General features: G+C 42.4%; 2 protein-coding genes across 3 annotated transcripts in view; one reads left to right on the forward strand and one right to left on the reverse strand.

Moving 5' to 3' along the window:
• KDM5A (lysine demethylase 5A) overlaps positions 1-1,758 on the reverse strand; it is a 50,192-nt gene extending 48,434 nt beyond the window's left edge. Inside the window, exon 1 of one of the 2 annotated variants that reach the window (XM_071817428.1) lies at positions 1,344-1,758. In XM_071817428.1, coding sequence (XP_071673529.1) covers positions 1,344-1,508 — 165 coding nt within the window. In that variant the 5' untranslated portion in view covers positions 1,509-1,758. The remainder of the gene's footprint in view (positions 1-1,343) is intronic. The other variant, XM_065841590.2, reaches the window with a different exon arrangement.
• Positions 1,759-5,415: 3,657 nt separating this feature from the next.
• On the forward strand, positions 5,416-22,041 carry CCDC77 (coiled-coil domain containing 77). Its single transcript, XM_065859614.2, has 11 exons — positions 5,416-5,757; positions 7,133-7,349; positions 8,669-8,811; positions 9,928-10,024; positions 11,329-11,395; positions 12,481-12,575; positions 13,947-14,095; positions 14,437-14,680; positions 15,602-15,727; positions 15,813-15,965; positions 17,921-22,041. Exons 1-11 carry the CDS (start codon positions 5,711-5,713, stop codon positions 18,065-18,067), a joined length of 1,485 nt encoding a protein of 494 aa, XP_065715686.2. The 5' UTR covers positions 5,416-5,710; the 3' UTR covers positions 18,068-22,041.
• Positions 22,042-27,178: the final 5,137 nt, after the last annotated feature.

The raw sequence follows: 27,178 nt of genomic DNA on the forward strand, positions 1-27,178 counted from the left end.
CTCTTAGCCCCATTTCTCAAAACCACGCTACAATGTCAAAACATAATTCAGCTTTTTAATACTTTTTAAGAAAGCTTTAGTAGATTGTCTACCTGGCAGTAAATACAACAGAGTAAGGACACCCCACACTAAGTATTTATTATGTGCACTGCTGCAGCACATAAAGGCCTCAAGCCCGATCGTAAAATATTTACAGCTTCTACTAACAGAAAAGAATAATAAATCAGTAAGGTTGGTATAAGGTCTCCGATAGAGTCCTTATTGCGGGCTGCAAATCAACCTGACGCATGCATCCTGCAAAACCCTGCAATGCAAACAGCTAAGCAATCATAGAGAAATACAAATGCGTTCAACGGCCAGGAAAGTTCTAGTTATTCTCAATGAGCAGGATCTGGATCAGTTTCTTGTGGCCTCTCAGCCTAAGCCATTCTGCTTATTTTAGAAAGGGCAGCCCCTTGGAGGTCAAGTTTTCAGCATGTCATTAAATCAACTAAACAGATCCCAGCAACACAGACAAGTCAGAAGAAGAGGAAGGATCATGAAATCTAATCGGCAACTCCCGTATCCAAGCTCTTCTCAGTTACATGCCTTCTTTTCAGGTTTTTTCCTCTATCAATACCTTCTGCTCTTTTATTTTACAACTACAGTTAAAGTTTATTTGTACTCTAATTATTAAGTGATCCAACCTCCTTTTGCTAAATTGCCTGATGTTCTCATCTAAATGGCTTACTGGGTCACAGTGCAAGCCATCATAAAATAATGATCAAGCCACTGGAGAGATTACACTTCTGCTTCTAAACTGCTACACATAAACATAATTCCCCTGCATAAACAGGTTGATTTTGCACTTTTATTAACAGTTTAAATATTATGTCTGTAAACAATAATCCATTAAAAAGAAATACCCTTCCTCCTCTCTCTCGTGGAGCACATGCCTGATTTCACCTACAATGCCTTTGCATTTTTCACAAGTAGACTGTTGGATTGGGGTGTTTTTTTTGAAATAAAAAGTGCGTGAAGTCCTGGACACTGCCACGCACTGCTGGCTGCTCACCCGCTCCAAAGCGACCTCTACAAAACCCAGATTTGAGGTCAAAGCCTATAGAGGTTCTTCGGTGTCCCTGGCAGAGAGACCGAGGCCTATAGAAGGCGACACACGAAACCTCAGGAGTGGGGGAAGGGGCTCCCCGGGTCCCCACGTCCATCGCTCGGCCACCGAGACCCCAGGCCCGCTCAGACCTCCCGGCGAACCCCGCAGAGCCCACGGCGGCCGGCGAGCCCCTCCCGGTCACCCTGGGCCCGGCCCGGGCCCACGCCCTGCCCCCACCCCAGGCGGGTGGTACCTTGGGGGGCCGGATCTTGCAGATGCCGGTTTTCTCGGCCAGGCCGCGGATGCGGCCGATGAAGCCGAGCGGGTCGCTGAACTCCTCCCAGCTGGGCTCGAACACGGGGCACTCGGGGGGGGGCACGAACTCGGCCGCGTAGCACGACCCACCGCCCCCCGACATGGCCACAACTGGACGGCGCCGCCGACGGGGAGAGAGCACCGAGGGCCCCGGCAGGGCAGGGCGGGGAGGTGCGGCCAGGGGGGACCCTCAGGGGAGGCCGGCAGGGTTGGGCCGGTGGCCGAGGCGCATCCTCCGGCGGCGGCTGCCGGGCTGCACGGCCGCCGGGAGGGCGAGGAGGGGGCGCGGGGCTGCCGTACGGGGCAGCGAGGCGGCTCCTGCCGAGTGTTGTTGTCCCGTCCCCCGGGGCTGGCTGCCTCCCCCCTTCTCGCTCGCGTTCCAACTCGCCGGAAGTTACGCGTCTGAATTTGAGCCCTCCCCCGGAAACAGAAATTGTTGTTCCCTTCCGATCCAAAAAATAGTCCCTCCGCCACTTTCCTGGCGAGGAGGCTCCCAGTGCTAAGGAACCGGCCGCCTCCCGGGCCCGCCGCTCCCGGAAGCACTTCTCCGATAGCGACACTGCTCTGCCCACCACACCTCAGCACACCGTACAGCGCGGCCGGGTAAGGACGGGGTCGGAAGGGGGTGGGGGGGGGTCGAGGAGGGCGGGGCCGCCTCCACTTCCGCCGCGGAGGAATGTGCGACGAAACTCGACACATTCACTTCCGGTTCTGAAGGGCCTTTTCGCCCATTGTCTGAGCCGGACGTCAGGAGGAAGGCTGGGAGCCCTGCCCCCTCCTCCCAGACCCCGCCCCTTCTCCGGCCCCGCCCATCCCTCAGACTCCGCCCCCTGCCGCAAGCCCCGCCCCGCGGAGCCTGGGAGGGGCCGCCTGAGCCCTTGGGACGTGTCTCCGGCGCCTTAGGCGGCTTCTTCTCTTTATTGCTTTGAACTTTTGCAGAAAAGGCGCCGTCGGCATTAGCGGCCCTGCCAGGCGGCTGCTCTGGCCGCTCTTTGAGATAAATCTGAATTAACCGGTGCTAACGCCAGTCAACGTTATTACAAACGTGACATTTCTGCTGGCAGCTCCGCAGTCTCTTGCCCACAACATCCCTCTCTCTCACTGCTTCTCTAAGTCGGGCTAATAATTAACTACGAGGTTGTATTGAAGAGAAGCTGCCAAATTAATGTATACTGTGATTAAGTTACGAAAGACGTACCCATCATTAAACAATTGACATGAGATAAATGCTTTCTGACCACCTGCAAAATGAGGGGATGTTTTTAAAGTTTTAGATCCTTCTGCATGACAAGAGAGAGATAGAAGATTAAGTAATACATTGTTTAGAAGCAGAGTGCTTAGTTTATAATTAACTAATAATAGATGTAAGTAAGGAACTAAACAATTATAACTAACATAATCAATTATTTCTTAGTATAGATGTATGCCAAAATTTTCAAAAATTGTAATGCATATGTAATGTTTATGTGAATATAAGCAACGCAAGAGCATCCAGTCTTGGGAGTACTTATGGAGGACAATCCCCAGAGCTCCCCAGTGCTGTCAATAAAGAATAACACTTAACAGTATAATTGACTCTGCTGTTTATTTCTCCATTTCAGTGTGAAGTAGTCGACAAGCAACCCTCGGCCTCTGTGTTGCATGTAGATACTCTGCTGATCTCCTCCTCCCCATGTGGAATGTTTTATTTGCAAAGTCAAGTACTTGGTACCTCTTTTACCGTTATGACATACTCTTCAAAAGAGAATTGCATGATTTTGAGAGGGGATCTTATCAATACTTATAAATATCTCAAGGGTGGGTGTCAAGAGGATGGGACTTGACTGTTTTCAGTGGTGCCCAACAATAGGATGAGGGTCAGCAGGCACAGACTGAAGCACAGGAGGTTCCATCTGAATATGAGAAGAAACTTCTTTACTCTGAGGGTGCCAGAGCACTGGAACAGGCTGCTCAGAGAGGCTGTAGAGTCTTCTCCTCTGGAGACATTCAAAACCTGCCTGGACATATTTCTGTACAATCTCCTCTGGGTGAACCTGCTTTAGCAGGTGTGTTGGACTAGAAGATCTCCAGAGGTCCCTTCCAACCCCAGCCATTCTGTGATTCTGTGTTTGATTTGGTCTTTTTTTAACCAGATCTCTGCCTTTAGCATTAACCATACTCCACATCTCATTTTATTCTTGCTGTTTATTCCAGCTTTGGTCCTGGTGTACTATTTCAGTCTCAGAAAAAGTTCATTTCCTCCTCCTGTTACCATGAGGCTTACAAGATTTGCTTCAGAGAGACTAATACATTGAACTGCACTGCTTCCCTGCCAGATTGAAGAGGTGTCACCCACATTTCACATATGGGAAACAAATGGCTCCAATGCAAACGGTTAATTTCGACAAAAGTTATAGCTAAAAGCAAACTGATCTTATTTTAGTGAAATTACCAATAGTTATTGTGCCATTGCAATGTTTTATATTTTGCAGGGGGTTCCTGTCATGGGTGCCTGATACTTTTATGACGGTAAAAGCATGTGGAATGCAGATGTTTCCTTACTAGTATCTAGCAATTTTATTTCTACATACGCCTGCCTTTTATTTTCTTTTATTATTTGGTTGTGTCTCTCTTCTGATGAACTGTGCTGCATTCTTTTGAGGAAATGTATATCTATATGTATTCTATTCCCAACAGCAGAAACACCAACATAACTCAATCACCAAGATAAACAGTGATTTAGTCAGGAACACAAGAGGGGGAAAAAATCCATGCTAGAAAGCACCTAATCCATGCAAAAGCGTTGTTTTCAGAACCAGTCTTTTGCTGATCTCCTTCCAGACTGTTCAAGGTTGTTTCAGTTTTATGTTGATGTTTGTGCAGTGAAGGGCTCTGGAAGGTGCTGCTGGGAGGGGTGAAGGTTTTCTCAACAAGAGTAAAAAGCTGAAACTCACAAATAACTTGTGAGAGGGCATTTTTTCATTGTATCAGTTCTGCAAGATACGCTTTTTGCAACAGAATTTTATGCTTTTCTCCATTGCCTCCTCTGGTTTGGGGGCTTTTGAGCTCTGGAACACTGGGCCACACTGCAACTTGTGGACCCCATGTCAATCCTTAGTCTTCTTGGTCATCTGCAAGTGTTTATCGTTTCCCTGAGACTTCAGCCCCTTGTACAATATATTCAACCGCTTTATGAGGAGAGAGCAGCTCGTCTAACCAAGGATAATAGCAGCCTTTGTGCTGGACTTTGCCCAGAAAATGAGCTACCCTCCTCTTTTCTCTGTTTATTGAGGAAACTGATTTCAAGAATAACTTCAGAGTTTTGTGGGCAAGCCTAGATTTGGTTTTGTAACACAGAAAGCCTGTTTCTTTAAAGAAAAGGTTAGGAAAAAAAGCTGCCTTATTAGCGTGCAAGGGTTTTTTTTAATCCCCTGGCGCACTTAGCATCTAAATCAGGAAATACTCTATTGCGTAAATTGTGAGAAGAACACTAAGCACTGCTAGGTATGGGAAGATATAAGGGTGGATGAAGAAGCTAAAAAGGATCTGGATGATCTAGAACACGCGTGTGGATGGATGTTCACCCAGACCGTGAACCTGTGGCTGTTGCACCGCCACCAGGAATCCCTCACTTCATTTTTAAAGGCAAACGCAATGTTGTTGTGGAGGTTTTTTTGCCACTGTTGATGAACTGAGCTCCCACTGCGCCCTGCATTTATCATACCCGGAGCTCTAAGCGCTGCCATCATAAATACGGGGTGACTACGCAAGGACCCACGTTTCTTCCCCAAAACACTCCCCCCGCCCCCACCGCCATGGTTGGTAGTCCGAGGAGCAGCGCCACCACCGGCGCATGCGCCGCCCCGCCCCCAGCTGCGCATGCGCTCAACACCCGACCCCGCCGGCCACCCGAGGCCTACAACTCCCAGACGCGCAGGCGCGGAGTCCCTGGCGTCTGTGTCGCGAGCGGTGATTGGTAGAGACGGTGGGCGCCCTGTGGAAGGCCGCCCGTGATTGGCGGAGGCGGCAGGCGGCAGGTTGCCTCGGCGTTCAAGTTGTGGAGGGTCAGTTGCGGCGGTTGTTTTGTCGTTGAGGGCTTTCCCGTGTTAGGGAGCCGTGAGGCGGCGGCGGTGGTGGCTGTGTGTGGGTGGTGCCGGCCTCCTCCCGCGCTACCTTGGGAGGTTGTCTCTGGCTTATTTTGGCAGGGGCTGTTCCCAGCCGGGCCTGTAAGGCGCCCTAGCTCGTTTTTCCGCCGGGCACCCCCACCGTGGCCCGGCTGAGGCTAGGCTCGAAGCTGCTGTCCCCGGCCCTTCCGTAGGGGCGGCCATGAGCGAGACGGACTGCGCCGCGGGCTCCTCCCCGCGCTCCAGAAGGTAGTGTGGGGGCTGCTGCCATGGTCGCCCCGGCGCTCTTCCCTTTCTGTCCGGTAGCCAGGCTTGACGTGAGGCACCGCTTTGTTCGCTCATGTAGCTGCTGTGCTTCCTTCTCCTTATGCCTTTCCATTTCTACTGTTCTTTAGTCCAGTAATAAAGTATTCACCTTGTGCCTGTTACCCGTTTTCTTCTCTTGCTGTTACTCATTTTTCAAAGTGTGGTGTTTAAGGCATTCCTGGGCACTACTGGTGGGAAAGTTCCTACATAAATAATCATATTATTGCATATTTAATACTATCCTACACTGCCAGGGGTTGAGAAGCTTGGCATGCTTTCATGAATGTATCACATTGGGTTTCTGATCTAAGCAGCTTTGATGAGCGAGTCCATAAAAGTCTCTGCTCCCTCAGTGTCACCTGTGGAATCACTTCCTCATCAAAGTTCTGGCACTGGCTCCAGAATCAGATTCTAGACTGTGCTTCTGTTAAGTTAAGCAGATCTTCAGTAAAGAGGCTTCTTAGCTTTAATTCTGTATCATTAAAAAAAAAAAAAGTTCATCAGGTCAACATAAGTAACAAACACTTTCCAAGATAATTTTGAATTCTGTGGCCAGCTCTATTTGCAAATTTGCTGTTTCCTTGAGCAGACTAATGTTTAAACACAGTAAACACTGCTTAAAAATCAGGTATGTGATTACATATACATGTCCTTGGTTTGATTTATGTAATAGTGACATACTTTCCATCTAGTGCTTTAATGTGAAATTCAAGGACTTCGAAGCATCTGTTTCACTATCAAGGGTGGACAAGCTTTGGGGATAAGAACATCAAGTAGGTCAGAAGAGAAGGAAGCGTGTCAGTTGCTAGACCTACACTTCAAACTATGGTTGCTGGTGCATCAGCTAACCTGAATTATTGTCTTTATTCAACAGTCTTTTTTTTAGATAGTTTTTTTTTTTCTGGATATCAGATAGCGATTCTGTTGTAGATGATGTCTTCCTGCAATGGCTGCTGCTTCTAATTGTACAACAATAGCCTATTTGTCCCCTTTGTTCTATTCTTCTTTTCTTTCTTCCTCTTCCTTTCACATGCACCCTCCCAAATAACCTATGAGACTTTCCTTCCACAGCATTTTTCTTTATTCCTTCTCTGTCAGTTAGCCCTATTTCTGCAGTATACTAAACTTGCAAGCTGTTCTACATCAAAGCTTTTGGTCCTCCTAAATACTGTGATCTGTTAACACACAGAGCACAGACAAGCTAATCTGTATTTAAAACTGAAGCTATTAAACTTGAAAATTTATTTTTAAGTATTTTAGAAGTTTTTTTGTTTTATTGCCTGAAGCTTACATGTCATTAGAAAATGTTTCTGTCCAGGCTGGCAACTCCCCGTGTCTCATCCACATATACTAGTTCTCATTCTCCAAGTCAGGAGGACTTTACTCCTCTCCCTTCAATCAATGAGCGCTTGGCCTTTCTGCGTCCCTCCCGGGAGCTGCTGGAATACTACCGCAAGAAGATTGCTGACTTTGATGCGGAACATGAGGATTTGATAAAAAGGCTGGAGAGATACAAAGAAACTTATGATGAGCAGGTTAGGAAAAGAGCTTTTGCATTATGACAGACTCCATATCCTTACACAAACTTATTTTTAATATTTTTCTTCAGTTCAAAACTGAGCAGAGATGGTCTTAGGATTTAAAGGTGATTTGGTAGAACTGAGCTAAAAAGAAATAGGTAGATTTCAGGGTTGTATTATAAAATCTAGCTGTCTGTTCTCTGTCAAAGCAAAGGGAAACAGGCCTGTAGGGTATTCTTCTCTTCTTAAGTTACTGTAATTTGGTTATATTTTCACAGTGAGTTGTGTTGTTTATTTGTTCTGGCTTGGTTTTATTTTGTGGGATTTTTTCTTTGTTTTTTTTAAATGAAAGTGTGAGTTTAGAAGTTCAAGTCTCATGTTGTCTAACTTCTTTCCCTTGTTTCTCATAGTGAAGAATGAGCGCTGGTTTGTCCAAGTGTAATGAGCTTTGAGATAGGGGTTTAATTTGTATTAGCTGCAGTGGAATTCATAAGCTTAGCCAGAGGCTATTAAGCAATGGTCATACACAACAAATAAACATGCTTTTAAAAGAAACTTCAAAACCTAAACATTTTTGCCTTTTAAAAGGAAAAAAAAAATCTTACCCAATATCTGTAACTTCAGTGCTGATATGCATTACAGCATCCGCCTGTCTAGCAGTCATTTTTGCAATTGGGAATGACCCTCTGGGTACAGGATGATCACCTCTGAGGTGATTGGGGGGACTCTTCAAGTACTGGCTGTGCTTGAAGTAGCCTGAAAGCTCTCAGGAAATTTTCGTTATACGGAGAAGAAGAGGGAGAAGGTTCCAAAATAGTACCTTCTCTCTTACAGGAATAGCTTTATGCAGAGTTTGTTAGCTTTCCACACCAGGCAGAAAGTCATTTATGACACTTACTAACTAGCCAAATTTCTCACTACTAAACTATACAAATATTTTAATGTTTATTCTTCAGTAATTTATTTCAAGAGTAAGTGCTATGACAGAGACTTCACTAGATTTTTGTTGATGTCAGTCTCCCCATACCTGTGCCAGTCTGACTGCCAGTGCAGAAGTACAACCACTGGAAATGGGAGACCCCAGCTTAGGCCTTATTTGACTGTTGTGTAGTGACAGTGATTCTCAGGGCTCTGAACTCCCTGTTGAAACATTTTTAAATATTTTCTCCAATACTGCCCTCATCTGGTCAAATTTTGTGAGAGACTAAAATATAATGATTTGCTTGAACTGGCAGTTCTATACCAGTTACAGGCTCAGGGCACAAGCAGTTTGAAGTTTTTAAGTGTTGCCCAGTGCTCTGTATCATTTCAAGTACCTCATTCCCTCTACCTAGCACAAATTGCAGTGGGAAGTACGTCAGCGAGAAGAGGAGATTGCAGAGTTGCAAAAGGCTTTGAGTGATATGCAAGTCTACCTCTTCCAGGAGAGGGAACATGTTCTTCGTCTTTACTCTGAGAATGACCGGCTGAAAATCAGGTGTGCTGTCTAGTTGGTGGGCTGGGTCACTTAGAATAGCGCTTGCATGCATTATCTTCTGATTCTCATCCAGATCTGGAGTCTTCAGAGAAGCAATTATGTCACCGCTTCCCAGGGAGGGCTCTTATGAAATCATACCAATACAATCTGTTGGGCTGCTAAATATATTTCCACTTATTATTCCTCCTATTGTAGTAGTAGAAGAAAGAGAAGAAGTTGAAAATAGATTTAGATCTGAATTGTGAGTTGCCAGTTTGAATGTGGAGGTTCTCATTTAACCAGACCTTGTACTTACCTAGCAAAACTTCCTCCTACAGCCCTAAAAATACCTGAGCTCAACTAGAAAATACAGACCAAAGCAAATTGCAGTGTTTCAAAAAGATGGACCCAATTTCAAAACAGTTGCAGGGTTGCCATCTTGCAAATGGCTGAGGCGGGGGGGCTGCTTGTGTACTGGGAGAGGCATATAGCGGTAATTGTTTGAAACTATGCCCCACCCTTTCAAGTGGTTGAGTTTCATTCATAGGTGGTTTATGGTTGCAGAGATAAAGGATTTCAAATTGAGTCCATCCTTTTGAAACACCCTGTAATTTCCCCTGACTCTGTGGGATCATGTTGACAGCAACTCCTTTTTAATGCCATTTGTTTGGTGAACAGGTATATAACCTGTTGTACCAGAGCAGCTACCAGGAGCAATGGAGTTCCCAACCTTCTTTGGAACATTTTGTGTGTGATAATATCAAGATGTCTTTTAAAATTTTAAGAACTTAAGTCAAAACATGTGTTGGTGTGCTTAGGCACTTCTCAGGAGTGTGGTGAAATGTTTGCTACACCCTTTAATGTAGTTTGCTTTAAAAATACTCGACACTTAGAATCTGTTGAATGAAGCATTGTTGTATTTGAAAAGAGGAATGGTCCCTCATGCCAGTGGAATTGGTGGTCTTATGACATTGGCAACATCAGTAATGTCTTTGGGACTTTGTTTTTAAAGCAGCATTCTCAATAACTGCAATAGTTTGGAAAACTTGTAAGCATTAGCAAGTAAACTAGAAGGATAATGTATCACAATGTCTTGAGGTACTTAAAAATAGCAATGTGCTTTCCTTTGAATTCCAGGGAACTGGAAGATAGAAAAAAAATTCAACACCTCCTGGCTTTAGTGGGAACAGACAAAGGAGAAGTTACATATTTTCACAAGGAGCCTCCACATAAGGCAAGTTCCATTTTTCTGTAGAACTCCGCTTTTGATTGTAACATGAAGAGCTGTATCCCAGAGGCTAACCACAGACCAAATCTGTCAAAAGTTGCTAAAAATGAGCCCAAAGCAGGAGGGATCTTTATCTGTGTAGCAACATCAGGCTTTAGTGTAGCTGCTGACAGATAAATAGGAAGAAGCACACTGGAAGTAGGTCCTCTTAACATCAGTCCCCTTCTACCTTCAACTCATACCTCCAGATCAGCCTCTTAAATGGCAGGTAGGAGTCTGAAGCTATCTGAGAAATGGTCATTGAGAAGCTGAAGAGACTGCAAAGAGAAGAACAACAAAAGGAAGTGCAGAAAATCAACAGGTGTGGGTGTTTGTGTTTGAAGATCAGCTATCTCAGAGTGCCGAGTTAAAGTCCTAATTAGGGCCTTGGTGTGCAGTAAAGAGATTGCTGCAGCGGTTTCCTGGGCAGGAGACTGTAGAAGAGCCATGCCCTCTAGGCAGTATTGTATCACGTACTTCAGACATCAAGTCAAATTGATCACTTGGCAGCACATAAGAAGGGCAGTGTGCTTTAACCTACTTAAAGTCATGAATGATTTGGATATACAGAGACTATGATGGGGTATAGGATTTATCTTGGAATAAGGTGCAGAAAAAGGCTGAAATCTGCTGCATTGTTTGTGATTGCTCTGTGCTGCTCAAGCAGTGGAAAAATCTCACAGAAGATTTAAAATTCCCTTACACAGAGTAGCTCTAAAGTTAGGCCTATTATATAGCATCTACCTCAAGATAAGCATTGGGGTTATAACCTCCTCCCTCATGGCCTCCTGTTTTTGTTATTAAGTGGATTCAACTGTTGAGTTGTTTCAATTGTTGTATCAGTTAGCTTTTGTCCCAGGCTTGTTCAGTAGCTTGAGTGAATGTGCTGATAGTTCAAGCTTCATGCTTCGAAGGAAGGAAATAGCATACTTTTCATCTTCACCTTCCCTCTTCTCCTTTCTGTCCCTAAAATGCTCCTTTTTCTGCTGGGAGTGCCGATTTTCATCCTAAAGAAGCCAGCAAAGGCAGGATTACTTTCCAGTTGTTTTGGTGAACAAAATATAGAGGCAGAAGTGGTAAAACTCAGCCATGATAAAGGAAACTTTTCCACACGGACATTACACTTGTGAATGTCTTCCTTGTCTTGTGGTAGAAGTAAGGTAATGCTGTTCTTCTGGATATCTCATTTCACTCTTTAAAATTTGTTCTTGACCCTTGCACCTTCGGAGAAGTCAGATGTTCAGCTGAGCTATCTAATCTTGTTTCTATAGGTTACTGTTCTGCAAAGGCCAACTAAATCCGGAGATCCACATGAACAGAATGATACTGCTGGAACAGGTACTACACCAAACTGATTAACAGCTCAGCTACTGATACTTCCTTCTCTGTGTGTTTGTGTCTGGTATACCAAAATAATTCCTTACTGTGAATACTTTGATATACTTCCATTAAAGTACTCTAAATGTATCCATGTGTATGTACATATACATGTAGTACTCTTGGCTTAATTCAAAATATTTTAAAATAATTTGGGCTGGGTCGCATCATCACAGAATCACAGAATTGACTGGGTTGGAAAAGACCTCAGAGATCATCAAGTCCAACCCTTGGTCCAACTCCAGTCCGTTTACTAAGTCATGGCACTAGGTGCCGTGTCCAATCTCAGTTTAAAAACCTCCAGGAATGGTGAGTCCACCACCTCCCTGGGCAGGCCATTCCAATGCCTGACCACTCTCTCTGTAAAGAATTTCTTTCCAGCCTAAATTTCCTTTGGCAGAGTTTAAGCCCATGCCCCCTTGTCCTATTGCTAACTGCCTGGGAGAAGAGACCAATCCCCACCTGGCTATAACTTCCCTTCATGTCTGAGATGTCTTCAGCTAAGGAAGAGGCTGGTATGACTGTGGAACTATGGAACTATGCAGGTACCTGCTGGACAGGCAGCCTGAGACACAGCCAATCCCAGGTGGGGGGTTCTGTCTGCCTTTACTGCAGAGACTAGTGTGAGTCTGAACTCCTGCTTACTGATCTTCTCTTTTGACAAAGAACTTCCTTTTCCAAATTGACTGAAATTAGCTAACAAGCTCAAAACTCATTCAAGGCTTGATGCTTTTGCAGCTGTGTCATCTGCCTATTCATCATTTATTTAAGAAAATTTGTGAAGTTTGCTTTCTGTACATGCCAAGAAAATAAGTAGGTTGCTTAAATATTGTGGTGTCTTACTGCGGGATAAAGGCGTGTAATCACAATAAGATCTGAAATTCTTTTCTTCTAGCTAGCCCTCCTAGAAATCCTTGTGACTGTAGCCGTGGCAAGCTTTTTCCCATTCTTGTAGGCCTGCCAAAATATAGGATATTTCATGCTTGGAAGGGTACTGCAGGTGGACTGGAAGACCTTTTTCTCTTTCTGTTAAATTTCTGCAATAGGCACCAAGAGGAGAACTTCAAAATCAGCAGCAAAAGGAGAGAAACTAGAAAGTCCTGAGAGATATCAGAGAGATAATCAAACACTTCTACTTCAGGTAAAAACATTTGCTTAAGTGATGGACATAATTCCTGGCTGCCCAGGAAATTATGATAGACAAACATGCTACCTGCTTACATAAGATGTAGTCATATCAATTTTATAAGTTCCCACATCTTACCATGGATTTCCACTTTCTTTCAGCTTACTTAGCTGTTTTTTTGTGTTGAATGTAGGCTTACATTTAAGAATTTTAGTCTGATTCTGGAAGCTTTACATAAGCAGATATTCCAGTAATGTCAACTTCAATGTGTTGTCATTAAATATAGATTGTGTAATGGGTGGTATCGACCATAATTTGATTGTGGCTACCAATTTACATAAAACCTACAGAAGATCTGCAAGACTGGGTATTTTATAGAAGTCTAACAAAAGCAATGCATCTGAGACAGAATTAGGCAGCCCCGATAAGATGCACTAGTACAATAAAATGTTTCTTTTGCTAAACTTCAGTGAAAGATGTGGTGTAGAGAGCATGACAGAATGAAAGATAATGTGCAGAATCATGAATTTGGGATGATACAAGAAGCTTTGTTAAAGCATGAGGAAGCATTGAAAGATATTGTGCAGAATCATGAACTGGGGAAGGTAGGAGAAGCTGTATGTAAAGCATAAAGAAGCATGAGTCAAGAAAAGCAAATTAAAGAGTGAACTTGAAAAGCAGATGGATTTTTTAATTTTTTTTTATTTCATTATATTTATTTGTTTAAGTGGTGACTGACATAGTGGCCAGTTAGCTGTCTAACAATGTTTGTTCTGGAGCAAAAACATCGTAAAAAACTGTCATAAAAATAAGTAATCTAAATTCATGCCAATTTTTTCAGATAGTTTCTTACACCTAGGCCAGATGCACATTTTTCAATAAACTGTTGCAATTTCTATCTCCCTGTGTGCCCTAGATCACGTTTCTTTGCATCCCTCTCTTTCATTCATCATCTTGTTTACATTTAATGATTTATTCTTGTTGAATAATTTCTTTTGTTCAAGATAGGTGAACTTGCTGCCTTCCTTGAATTTGGGTATTTTTATATTCACCATTTTATTGAAAGATGGTAGCATAGGTACAGAAATGTCTCTGTATATTCCACAGGATCTGTCATACCCTTTGTGCGATTTAAATCTTTCCAATATCTTCTGTCTTTTCTTGCTGCGTGTAATGCATTGGTCTTGCCTGTAGCATGATTTCTTCTCAAAATGTAGTAGTTTGAAATACTTAAAACAAAAATAAAAATTTAAGAACTTAGAACTTTCAAAGGTATTCTTGAGCAGATTCTTTGATTTGAATCCTGGAGTTTAAAAGGAACTTGCAAGGACAGGAGCAGAGCTGCTCTGAGGTCTTATTCAGTAACGCCTTTGTATGCCTATTCAGGTGGAGGCCCTGCAAGCTCAGCTAGAAGAACAGACACGATTATCCAAAGAACAGCTTGAGGCGCTACTAGAGGACAGGCGGATTCACATGGAGGAAGCCCAGGTCCAGCATCAGAGGGACCAGGACAAGATCAAAACTATAACAGATAAGTGAGTGCGAGAGAATGGCAATGTTGTAGTCGTGAGATGAGAAGAGAGGGGAAAATAGAAATATTTTGGCTTTTAATATGTTGCTTGCTGCAGCAGGCAGAAAAGCAAATTATGCAGCCATCTGTTTGGTTGTATGTGGAAGGAAATGAAAGGAGTAATCTACATATAAAACCTGTTTCACATTGGAAGAATATCACCTCATCTATTAGATGGGAAGAGCTAAATTGTTAGGAAAGCACCTTTTTCTTCTGTGTTTCTTCCAACTAGCAGTGATGACTGAGGAAATTAAGTTAGGCACTAGGAAAGAAGTCAGTTAATTCCACTGGCATTCCTTTTTACAGACTCCATAAGACCCAAAATCTCTTATATGAGAGTACCCGTGACTTTCTCCAGCTGAAGTTTGATGTCCGAGCCAAGGAGAAAGCATGGATGGCAGAGAAGGACAGCCTGCTGAGGAAACTTGACAAAGATCCAGATCAACTTATTATCAGCAGGGAGTCAGGAAGAGAGAAGAAGCAGAGAGATACCAAGAAGATGCTTCGAGCAGATGATGGAGCTTGGAAACCCCACAGCAGAGAAATAAAGGTAATTTTTTTTGTCCTAGGTAGATGCTCTTTAACAGTCTTTGAACTAGAAAATTGCAATCTGGATTTTGCCAAGACAGGCAGTAGGTAGCAGCTGTTTCAGAGCTGTACTGGCTTGCCATAAGTTGTATTGTTGTAAGTTGTAAGATGTGAGATTTTTTTACTGGTGTAAGAAAGCTCTCCTGCCTCAAAATCAGCATTGCTTGCAAATTTCAGATGAAAGGTATAGTTAGGATTTACGGGAGCATTTCACTGTCTGTTTCTTTTAATACCCATAACAAATCCTTACTTCTGCAAGCTGTGTGATGTATGGACCAACAGTTCTTAACCTTCTTGTTGCACATTCCTTTCTTTTAGTGTAACTACTAGCAGCTAATGCACTTAGCAACCAGTGTCTGTACCTGCCTTGCTGCTGACAGGGGAGAACAAAGTCTTTTCAGTTGGTGTCCTGTGCTCTTCTGCAGCAGTCAGGATTTTTCTTCCTCTTCTAGTATACTTTCACTGACAAGTTGGGAGATCTGAAATGGGTTAACAGGTAATAAGGAACTGGGAAGTAAACAGGCAATAGGGAATTGTTTTCATCTACCACTGGATGCAGGTGCTTCTGAAATGCAGTACTGGACAAGCTGCTGTGGATAAGGGACATTTTAACATCAGTTGAATACTATTTTTAAGGGGAAGATGAGAGAACTCTTTAAGTGATGATAAGTCATGCAGAGTTTATAACTAATTAAAAGGTTTTGGTAATGGAAGTGGTGTTAAAATTTTGTGCTTACCTAGTTATTTCATTAGCTGTAGCTCCAGTTGTTAATTTTTATTTGTCTGTCATATTGCCAGTCTAACACACTTGCTTTTCCAGACCAGACCAGGGAGATTTTGTGAGAACTGGCTTTTGAGTTGATCTGTTCCTTCTGTGTCCTAGTCACTGCAAGAACAGCTAATGCAAGAAAAGCGCCTATCCAACATGTATCGAGAGCAATGTGTCACCTTGGAATGCGAGTTGGCTAAGGTTCGTGAGGAGGGAGATGTCGGCAAAGAACTCTTTAAGGTAATTAGTCTGTAATCATCTGCTAGCTAGGCAGTGATCTTGCAGCCCTTATTTTGTGTACCCTATTGAGTCTTCATCTCTATAGGAACGTGCAGAAAAGATGGGGAAGCGCCTGAAGCTGATGACTCAGCGATATGAGGCCTTGGAAAAACGTCGTAATATGGAAGTAGAAGGATTCAAGAACGACATTAAAGATCTTCGGCAGAAGTTGAAAGATGTAGAGATGCTGCTTTTTAAGGTAATAGCTAAGCATTTCTGAGGCAGACTGTTATGGGCTTACCCTATAGAGGTGTATTCTCAGTATTTAAATGCAGTATTTCCCTAGAGTTAATGAAATAATTTATTTCTTAAGTGTTCCTTTAGATATTAATATTTAATAAATTTGTTCTCTTATGTATATTATCAAGCAAAAAAGATTTCTCTTAGCTAATCAGTCAGGCATCAAGCTTGCCAGGAACTGTCCTAATTATACATTAACTGTATCTTTTTGTTGCAGCTCTGAAAGTTCTTATATGATACCCGTAGCTCACTTAGCTGTCTCAAAATTGCAAGACAGCAGTATGTTTAAAAGTATATTCCACAAAGAAAATGATGATTGGTTTTCTTTCTGGGGACCATAGTGTTTGGTTTTGTTCTAGCAAGAGGTAGATAGTTGACTTGAGTATTGTGAATATATTATTTATTCCTTTGTTAATATTTTGTTTGTAACTCTGCAAAAATCACTGTGGAAACAGTGGCTGGAAGTTTAAACTGTGTGCTCTGTAGTAAGATGTAGCTTCTAGATATGTAGATGAACATCAGAACAGCTTAGAATGGAAACCATAGCCTTGATGTTGCCTGGAGTTTAGGATATTTATCTAAGATATGCTAGAGTGGATCATCTAGGTATAACTTTTACCCAGCTGATTCTCAGCAGCCACCTATTCACTTGTTTTCTGTACTTTGGGCACACAGTTCGGTTTACTAATGCATTTGTCTTCACTAAAGGCTTTGATGTCTTCTGGGATTTTGATTGGCTGTGGGGTTTTAAACTTTAAAGATTAAACAGCATATGTGACTTGGGGAAAAAAATGCCTATGATACCTTCAGTATAGATGTGTATGCTTTGTAACTGTGGTTGTCATCTTAATTGTATTCCTAATTTCTTCATAGTTTTAACCACAAGAGGGCAGAGAAACAAAATACTTGCTAGAAGTCTGCAGTGATCTTTAAATCATTCTCATCACTTCAGGTCAAAATGACTGCATATGACTAAATTTCCAAATTTGCATATGAAGATATTTGACCAAAAACTACATGAGGACAATGCAACACTCTAAAGCAGGAGTGTCAAACTCATTTTTACTGGGGACCACATCAGCCTCACGGTTACCTTCAAATGGCCAAATGTCATTTTAAGACAGTATAAATGCAGGACTAGTTACATCTATACAGTCCTAAAATGGCATTTAGCCTTTTGAAGGCAACTGCAAGGCTGATGTTGCCTCCAATGAAAATAAGTTTGACACCCCTGCCTTAAAGGATTGAGAGAAAAGAGGGCTGCCAAGGCTGTGCTGTTCTGCTGTTGAAGTGGCTGGGCTGGCATGCTTTCCAGTTCCAGGGTGACAGGAAATGGCAGCCTTGGCTAGCTTGCCATCAGGAGTTCTGGTTGTCCAGCAGCCTTTGCTCAGCTCAGCATGGACCATGTGGCGCGGCCTGACATGAGGCGTTGTACTTGAACTGCTCTTCAATCATACACAGTTCAGAAGGCAGCAGGTTGGCCACAGCAATTAGACCTCCTCTAGTTCTAGTAGCAAAAGATGACAAAATGTCATCACATCAGGAGAAGTACTTAGAACTAGATAAAAGTTGATTAATATTTTATCTTGCCTCTTTTTGTGAGTCTCAAAATAATACAGGAAGTAGAATGCAGTCAACAGGTTATGTTAGACTTAACTGTGTTCTATCCAGATTTTTTCCCCACCAGTAATGTAACACCATAATGTATGGAAGTTTTTTCTTTAATTTTTGGTTCTGGAGCGCCTTTCTACTGGTGACGTGCATTAGTCTAGTGACATTAGCTTAAGCATCCTCTTTGCTAGCTACAAAGAGTCTCCTTCAGAGATCTCTCACTCATATTCTCATCATAATATTCTCTAAATTGTACTTTATACAAATCTGTTTTCCTTGATCTGTTTTTCTCTTCCTTTTTAGGTGACTCTGACTATCGGACCAGACCAGGATCTTGCAATCCTTCATGAGGTCCGCCAAGGAAACAGACTAACCCATAAAATTCAAGGAGAACTGAAAAACTTAAAAGCAAAAATCTATGGCTTAGAGAATGAACTACGGGTCTGCTGAAGCTGAGGTATTAGCTGGCATTCTAGTTTTAGGAATGGGACGTTGCTAGGCTGGAACACTCATCTGTGAGAGCAGCTCCTGGCTGTTTCCTGGCATCCAGTGACAGAAGGCTTGAGAAAATCAGCAGTTAATGTCATAACATTGCACATGAGCCACTCCTAACATGCCAAATTACATTGCTGTTTCAGTTGAGAGATGGCTCTTGATAAGACTGACATAAAAAGTACATGATGACTAATATATTGGGAATATGCTTATGACTTCATCTTCACCTTCACATCCACAGTAGGAGTCAGTGTATACTCGTCTTCAGCTTTCTTTGGAGCATATTATAAACTTCATATGAAATTAATGATCATGGAAGGATCTAGCTCAAGATCTGAATCGCTTGACTGACCTTTCCATATGTGAGAAGCAGCTTTTAAAAATGGTTTAAATGATTATTGTTTTGGTGCTGAGGCACTTCAGGATGTAACTGGAAATTTTCTTTGAAAAAGACCATGTATAGAAAGTATGTATTAAAGTGACTGTCCCCTTGACCAGATAACTACTTTAAAAGGGCCTCCCTTTGCTTGATTCTAACCCACTTGGAATGAACCTGCCTGACTTAATATGGTGGAAAAAAGTAACCAGTCACCTGCAAGAAACAGCAACATCTACACTTATTTTGAATGTTTGGGTGGGAGGGAAATACTAAATTATCGAGTGTCATCTTCTTGTCGCCTTCCTCTCGGTTTATATGAACATACAGAGGAAGCCCATAATAAAAGGCATCTAATATCTACCTCTGTAGCTTTAAACAATATCATGGTTATGTACCAACAAATCAGTGTCAATTTTTGCTACAGCAGTTGTTGCTGCTGTACTGTAACTGAAATTGGAGTGGAAGAACAGGTGCCTAGTTGCTACATGGTAAATATAACTCTGGCTATATGATGATTATCTTTATACCAGACATGAGGACATTGCAATTCTAGAAAACAGATGAAATCATGAAAAGGATTACGAAATGGCTTCAGCCCAGTTTGTAATTGCGGGAGGTTCATGCTTTTAGTGTAGCATCAGCAAATCTTGTCCACCTTGTAGACAGAGAGCAGATTGGTGTTGAAAAAGGGATTTCAGTGCCTCTGTTTCCTACTGTATCTTTCTGACCTTGTTAAATGTGGCAGAAGCAGAATATCTTTCTGAAGTATATGCCTAAAGGCTTCCAGCACTTCCTTCCCCATTGAAAAGAATTTAGTGCGTGAAAGCAGACAGTTTCTTTTAGATGTGGTAGTGGCCATGGAGATACTCGTTCAGTGTTTGGCAGAGGTAGATATGTAAAAGATGGTTTTGTGCTGTCAAGGTTTGGAGAAAGACCAGCTAAAGCAATGTGGGAGGGGAAATTCCCTTAAGTCAATTGCAGATTCTTTTTGTGACAGTCTTACTGACCCTTATGGTTCTGTAGTGTGGCTTTTTTATATGTGTGTTCTTGAGCTCAAATTCATCACAGACAGACTTTAGCGTGGGTGGCTGACAGTCTGTACCTAGATGCTCAACTACTACTACAACTTAAAGAGGCTGTTTTAAAGTATGTTGCACTGATTAGTTTAACTGAAAATGCTGAACTAGTTCAGAGACTGATTCATTAACAACTTGAGTTCCAATGCTATTTGGAGGGTTGAGGAAGGTTATTAAATAATGCTATCTATCATTTAGCATCAGTCTTTCTTAGTTGACTAGTACTTTCTTGGATAAGTCTAGCTAATTAAAGGGAGTTGGTATGTGAAGTAACATGCTACTGGTTTGAAGATAAGATATTGAAGTTATCACAGGTCCTGGAAGGCTGCTTCTGAAAATTGCTACGTAATGAAGTATTAGCCACTTATTCAGCAGAATCTACCTACTTAAATTCAGCTATGGGAAGGTAGCTAAAAGGTCTCTTGAACCTGTAGAAATAAATGGGTTTCTGTTTATTTTCAACTCTTCCAAGCTAAAGAATTGCCTATGAAATTACATTTTCTTAACTTGTGAAGTGTGTCTGGATAAAGCCAGTGGGCTTTGACATTCAGGTTTGTAAGACTGGGAGGAAGTATTGGCATAAGAAGGATGTAAATGTTTGATTCCTTATCTTCCTTACCAATATTTCTTACTACTTGAAAGACTGAACAAAATAAAATGGCAACATTCCTGACATACCTGACAGTGTGTCAATATCAAAGTGCAGCTTGAGCTTTATTCTTAATTTGTCACTAGGCTACAAACCTTCCTATTTATGGGGTGGGGGGCAATTACAGTAGTGCTGATCTGTAGATCCATTGTATTTGGAAGCTTGAATATTTGTCCAAAGACAGGAAGTGCAAAGTATTGTACCTGGTTTTTTCTGTGTGATGTCATCTGATCACGTGTAATGTTGCTATATGTTGCCAAAACAAATGTGAACCTTCAAGCTAAGAATTACTTTAATAAGCCAAGTGTGTTCTGCCACTAACAACTACCCTTTAAGATGTCAGTAAAAAATTTTCAGCATTTCCAAGAGAGTTTCCTGAATAAGGTTCTGAGACCCATATTAGTCAATTTTCTTCTACAATTTTTTGGGTACAAAACAAAAAATGGCATTTACTCCAAAGACTGATTGGCTTTTTTTGCTCTTTTAATTAAGTAATGAGTGATTTGTATCATTTCAATACAACTAACTGCCAGGTTTTGTACGTGGGAGCACAGAACTTGAAAGATCTCTAAAATGGCTAATTCTATTAATATGAAGAGTGTTCTACATAGGATTAAAGGTTAGAACTGGGTGAATGTTCCTCTTGTGAGCCAAGATACTAAAATGTTTCTTGCATAAATAGGAGAAAAGTGAGCAGTAGGGAAAAAATTCATTGTTGTGTAGCCTTATTTAGGTGAGGAGGAGTGCCTGCATTTCAGAAAGGATGTCGAAATATTGGGTAAGGCACAGAACCACAGATGATTCAGTGGAGGAGAGAGAGTTGTGCAAGAGCTCATATTGCATTACATTAAGAAGACTGATTAATATACATTTATCTTGAAGATTAAAAGCTACCGAAGGCCTCTTTATCCCAGTAGAGGAAGGCTGAGAGAGAACCTGTAGCCTGAACTGGAATTAAAAAAAAATAAAAAAAATAAAACCCATACATTTTTAACAGGAAAATTGCTCTTTTTCTCTCATTATAGCAAACTGTATGTGGGTGTAACAAATTCTCCATCTCTATCTTCAAATCAAAACATGGTTGCACCTCTGGAGAAGGTAGCTCAGTTTAATAAGTTACTGGGTTTGACGCATTAGAACTTAGTGAAATATAATGACATTAATTAACAGGGTATGATTTAATGGTCTATTCTGGCTTTAAACCCGTGATTTATTTATATGTAATATTTACAGGAGTTTTCCAGCATTCATGCTGTTACCTTAATTAAAGGAATATATGCTATGTCAGCTCACCCTAGACAGCAAGGTTACACAAAGTTAAAAAAAAAAATCCCTCATGATCTTCCTATATCACAACTTGCAGTAATTCCCAAATTAATTGATGCTGTGACTGTGCTTAGAAAGGCTGGTTAGCAGTAGCCACTGTTCTGATAGCCATCAGAATAAATCTGAATAACAGTCTAGTATGTGCTTGTATGCAATAGCTGTACTTAAATTGCTTATGTAGGTAATAGCATCAATTCAGAAACATGGACATTTTACCAGTATGGATGGACTCTGGGCAGCCTAGTATTCTGGAATTGTAATGTCTCTGTATGGAGGCTGGGAAGGAATTCTTCGGTGATCAGATACTTTGCTGAGACAAGCCAGGAGCAACATCTCTGTGTACTTTGTTCTGGTAAATATGTTAATATTTGTGAACAGCTATGTTGTTCAGATTTTTAATTACAGCTCAGTAACACATTTAATTCTGCTACACTTGAATGTGTTTGTACTTGCTTGGCCAAAATCCTAATAAAGATGTCTCAATTTGTCCCCACTAAAAGTGACATCATAGCTCATTTGTTTATAAGGAACATTTCAAGATTTTTTTAATACCAATTTTTCTGCACCATTTTGCTTTTATATTCCCAAGTTGCTTTGAATTGTAAAAAATAGCCCCTTTACCCCCTAAACAGTTATTCTCAAATTTGCAAGTCTGTCCACTCTAGGTGAACCTACTTTAGCACAGGTGGGTTGAACTACATGATCTCCAGAGGTCCCTCCCAACTCCAACCATTCTGTGATCTGTAGAAGTGTACACATTTTTTAGCATGTGGACTGGGATTATGTACCAAAACATACTTGGATGCAGCATAGAAGGTGTGAGAGGTGAAAGCTGTGATGATTCCTTTTGGCTGCTGTATTCATAGGGTTTGGGCACAAAGAACAAAGTTTGTTTCAGTTTTTACATTGCATCAAGAAGTTTAGGACTTTGTCTGAAACAGGCCATCGGAATTTAACTGGGATTTAACCCACTAGCAGGAAACATTTCTGCTATGACTGACGCATTTGAGAAGTGGGGTGGACTTTGATATTTCCCCTTTAGCACCAAATGAGCTGTTTAGAGAAAGGACATTTGATTATGAGTGATAGTGGCTGCTCTTCAAGTAAGCACCAAAACTACAACTTTATAAACAGCCCTCAATGGGGTTGATGATTCACATACACTGCCTAAGTTGTTTAAGAATTGCGATGATGTTGGGTTGTGGACAGATTACAGATGTGTAAATATGGATTATTTGGTTTTGTTCAGAAAACCCAGAGCATCTTTCAATTTTGAATGTAAAAGACAATTATAAACTACACAGGCATGAAGGGTTTCATTGTTGAAATGGGTTTGACTTGAATGAAAAGATCTGGGTTTATCCTGAAGAAGCATGTCCAGGATGTGCTAGATTCTCCTGTATTGATTCAGAGATCAAACTGCCTTTCTTTCACTGTAAACTTTTATCTCTGTGGCAAGTCATTCCTAAGCATCCAGTAACACAATTTTTCCTCTTCAGTGCTGGCTTGGGTGGGTAGAAGTGTGCTCAGTGCGATCATAGGGAGAGCTGCTCAGCTTTGTGTTATCTGTAGTGTTCCTAATAAAATGACCATAGCACATTTTTGGAACTTCTTGAAACATGAGGATGATGAGTGCAGTCACTTAAAACATAAAACCGAGTACTCGTAGTTTTAAGACAGTGGAAGGAGGAAATTTAGGCAAACTTTGGTCAGATTTGAAAACATGGGTTTCGAAAATGATCACAGACATAGATAAAACTTTCATCATGGTAAATGTCTAAACCCTGAGAAGTCTTTTGAAAGTTTTCAGCTTAAAGTATGTAAAAGCTTTTTCCTGGAAGTGTGAACGTGCTCTAGGTATTGAGAGACTGTTCTGATGTGCAGAAAGCAATTCAGGCTGATTCATGGGGCAGGACCTACAATAAGGAGGTGCTTCTAGAGGTACTATGTGAGGTAAAAATGTGTCCTCTTTACGCTAAAGAGGAAGGGCAGGCCATTTCTGTGCAACTTTCTCTGAACAACTAGGGCTTGAGACCTAAGAAGAGTGACGTGGTGAGAAGAAAGAAGCATGAATGAGGCTTTCTGCCCAGATGAGTAAGTTGTAGGAGAGAAGTGGTGTGACTGTGATGCTGCTGTCAAAGCCAGAACAGAGGGAGCACAGCCATGTGAACAGCAAAAGCGAGAGAAGGCTCAAACCATTTCATTCAAATGTTGACAGCGTCACTGGATTGGTAAAAATGACACTGCTGATTAATGTAACTGTGTTAGCAAACCCCACCATATCAGCACAACTTGGGCAAGAAGGTCATGTTTGCCAGCAGTTTAATTGTGGGACCACGCTGATTTTCTCACTGTGATGCTAAACTGCAGCATTGACAGGGATTTTACTGGGATAGCTCCACCCAGTGATGCCTTTTAGAGCCCAGTCCATTCCTGAGGAGCCAAAAAGGGAAATAATGAGGAACTGTATCTTCGGAGGCTGCCTTTTCCTCTTAGAAACAGTTCTGCCTTTGAGCCATTCCGGTTATGAATGTTGAGATGAAGTCATTGTTTGTGCTTCAGAGCATGGCTGAGGTCAGGGAGAGGGGTGTGGAGCCACCAGGGTGGTGAAAGCTGGGGACAGTCGAGTATCTTTGATGTGGAGCTGGTAATGAGTGTTAAACTGAAAATTACACAAGAAGAAAGAAGAGAAGGAGCAAGTGGCAGATAATTGAACCTTTGGGGAGCCTACAGAGAAAGATGTTGGCACAGAGCTAGAAGTAATTTACAGAACAGAGAAACAGTTGTTAGACAACTAGAAGCAAAACCATAAAGAGAAGAGGCAGGGATGCACAGAGACAGCTAGAGAGGAGAGCCAGCAGGAACAGGAGATGCACGTTGTTAAGTGCTGCGCCCATATCAAAGGCTGCTTTTATCATGAGGAAACATAGCCAAGATAGAAAACAAACAAAAGCCCAAACAAAGCGGAGAAATACTCCAGTTGGCTCATCCTGGCAAATAGTTTCTTTGAAGTGGGTATTCAGAGTAGGCAAGGAGAGGTGTATCCTGAAGCGAGCAGCAATCTGTCTGGTGCTCAAGGATGGTCCGTCAAGGCAATCAGCAGTGTCAGCTCCTTGTCTGAGTCATCCAAATATGACACAAACGCTACTGCTGCATCACCTGCTGCCAGCTCACTTGCAGTTTCTTTCCCTAACAGGGCTGAGCACAGCGTATGGGATTATTAGAAGCTACAGTATTGCACCCAGTGAAGATGAGAGATGAGGGGGTCTGGGCGTGTACTTGTGTGACTTGGAACGCTTGAGAAATTGGCAATACAGGGCTGCTGGTAGACAAAGGATAAACACATTTATGTGAGGTGTTTTTAAAACATTCCTGCAAGCATCAATCTTACTCCTGAGCATCAGTACTTTCTGCAATGAATAAGTGGTCCAAAATAAGATATAATACTTAAAGTACAGTGTAGGGCTATTCAAATTCCTCTTTGCTATTTATTACACATCCAGATTAATTTTGTTCCTTAATATAGTTCTGTTGTAACTATATTGGAACAGTATACATCAACATGCCACAGTTATTTCCTTAAGCCTTTTATATAGAGACAAGAGCTTTTCTCTATCTTCATTATAGCATAGTTCTACTGTGACAAACGATTTGTTGCTTTGCAAGTCAACAATGCTACTGTTAGCCTATAGTTTCACTTTTCCCTCCCCTCCACTTCAGCACCATGTTCACAAGAGAAAGATGTTCTTACTTATTTTAATATTTTAATATGCAACAAAGTACAGTTGACGTATTTGAAACGTAAGGTTGTTCATCTACGAAATGTAGACAACTTCCTGCTAAGAATACATAATTCAATTCTAAATGGCAAATAAAGTTTAATTTAGATATACATTTATTACACATTTTTCCTATTAATAGTATTTTTTTTTTAACAAATATGAAAAACTTGGTTTATTTCTTTCATGCTCATAAAAAAACAAATCAACACACCACCAAAAAACTTCAGTGGTGTCACACCCTTATACAAGACTTCTGCCTTGCAGTGATTTAACTGGTGTACCTCTTCAAGTTCTTTAGTCATATGGAACCTGGTGGTGGCTGGGTATTGTCAGCCCTTTCTGTTTGCATCGGTGGAAGCATCACCATGGCTCAAGCCTGGATTGGTGCCACATGCATCCATGGCCTCTAGCAAGGTAGGAAGGAGGAACGCAAGTTTTGCTTCCTTGAAAGCTGCAGAATGGATTTTGTCCCAGGGGAGCCCAAGGGCAGAGCTGCTCGCTACTGCAGGAGTTGTTTCCATCTTGAGAAGTGTTATGTCTTTCTGCCTCCACAATGAGGTGTAAAACTCTCTGGATGCACTTCCCTAAAACAAGAGAAATCTCTCCAACACAGAGCAGAAGGGAGATGGCTCTGAAACCTTCATGAGACATTCAAAAAAAAAAGGAAGCTTATTGTCTGTCTGTCCATTCCAGCATGTGACAGGCAATAGCAGTGTCTCTAGGTGGCTGCCTGGACATTGAGAACATAGTGTTCAGCACTTGACTGACTACAGATGCTGCTACTGCTCCCAAGCTGTGCAACACTTGGGGTGTCAGCACAATGACAATGTCATCATGTCCTTGCTGGGACTCACACTGCCCTTCTGCGGCCCTCCATTTAAAAGGCCTTTGGCACATTTTCTAAAGGTAAATAATGGCCAGCATCCTTTTGCATAGCCTCCCACTTCATAAGGCTGCTGTGAAAGGAAGCTGGACCCTCGAAAAAAGGTCCTTGTTGCATGCATCTTAAAAACTAATGTCAGCCTGAGGGTTTCTCCTCATGGTTGCATGAATGCATCCGTGCAAGAGCAGGGCTGTGGAGGGAAACAACTGATGCAAAGGCCCAACACCCACACTGGAATAACCCTTTTGGAAAGGGTTATTCTGGAGTAGCTCCCCAGCTGGGTACATTACATGCATCCCAGGGAGCATCTGCCAGTTTAGTTTCATCCAGGAGGAATCTGGTTTGCATCCTCCAAGACTGTTTGCCAATGTAAACCAAACGAACAGCATGGGAGGGATGGCTGGGAGAGTAATTCAAAAGTGTGCTCGAGATGTGATATGAAACATCGAGTGCACCCAAGGAAGGTCCTGGTCTTCATGGGGGTCTCCAACATCCTCCCTCTGTTGGCTCCAAACAGCGTAACATCGCATCTAGTCAGCTGTTTCAGAAAGCAGATTTGGACACCTCATGAGTCCAGCTCCCCCTGACTGAACAAAGCACTTTGAGGTAAATACACTTGTTGCACCATGCAAGAGCCACTTAAAATTGGATTCAGCTGTGTGTAACTGCGGATGCGAATCACCCCACTCTCGTCCTGCTTCCCTCCGCGCAGTGGAGTCACCATCTCCCCTCGTCTCCCCGGAGGGATTCGCGAGCCCGGGCAGAGACGGCCCCGGTCCCCGGCCCCGCTGCCGCCAGCCCCTAGATCGGCCAGGGGGAGGGTGACGGGGGCAGCCCCGCCGCGGAGCCCCGGGCCCGGCCCCCCGCGGGGCGGAGGCAGGTGCGGGGGGCGGTGGCAGAGCCCGCCCGGGAGCTGCCCCCGCAGGGGCGCGGCACCGCCTCGCACCTGGGTCCGCCCCGCAAAGGAGGGG

Source organism: Patagioenas fasciata, chromosome 1 (assembly GCF_037038585.1).
Source record: "Patagioenas fasciata isolate bPatFas1 chromosome 1, bPatFas1.hap1, whole genome shotgun sequence".
Classification (NCBI taxonomy): domain Eukaryota; kingdom Metazoa; phylum Chordata; class Aves; order Columbiformes; family Columbidae; genus Patagioenas; species Patagioenas fasciata.